This window comes from Penaeus monodon, chromosome 21, assembly GCF_015228065.2.
Source record: "Penaeus monodon isolate SGIC_2016 chromosome 21, NSTDA_Pmon_1, whole genome shotgun sequence".
Classification (NCBI taxonomy): Eukaryota; Metazoa; Arthropoda; class Malacostraca; order Decapoda; family Penaeidae; genus Penaeus; species Penaeus monodon.
This window is the reverse complement of record NC_051406.1, coordinates 4,132,300-4,132,779: the sequence shown is the minus strand read 5'-3', so window position 1 is coordinate 4,132,779 and position 480 is coordinate 4,132,300. Positions and strand designations below refer to the sequence as shown.

The 480-nt window shown below is 30.0% G+C and overlaps 1 protein-coding gene across 1 annotated transcript in view; it reads left to right on the top strand.

The window, feature by feature from the left end:
• Window positions 1-206: 206 nt before the first annotated feature.
• LOC119586761 (zwei Ig domain protein zig-8-like) overlaps window positions 207-480 on the top strand; it is a 29,070-nt gene continuing 28,796 nt past the window's right edge. The window contains exon 1 of the mRNA XM_037935487.1: window positions 207-355. Coding sequence (XP_037791415.1) covers window positions 298-355 — 58 coding nt within the window. The 5' untranslated portion in view covers window positions 207-297. The remainder of the gene's footprint in view (window positions 356-480) is intronic.

Here is a 480-nt window from a genome sequence, read left to right as displayed (position 1 = left end):
CATACACAAGTTTTCTATATTAATTATTTTCCTCTGGGAGAAACTTAGATAAATGGTTATAATTTTAGTAGACATGATATATATAATTGAAAAAATCAATTTATAGAGTTTGATGAAATAAAGAGAAAAGGGTAAAGAAAACTCGAAGATTTAAAGAGAAGAAAAAGAGATTTTTTTTTCTCTTGTGAGGAAAATTAAGAAAAAGAAAGAGAGAAAAAAAGGAGGAATATGTGACCCCAAGGATTTTAGAGACAGAGGGAAGAAAGTAATAGTAACAAGAAAGGCAACAAGATAGTGATGAAAATCATGGCCATGTTTATGATGACTTTGCTAACTTTTCTCCACGTTTCCTTTGGTAAGTCTGCGTGAAGTTTTGGTTTGGCTTGCTCTTAGTATTGCAACTGTCATCTCATGAAAATGTATTAAGGATAATTTTTTGATTGATAAAACGTATATACATAACCTATCTGCAATAGATAG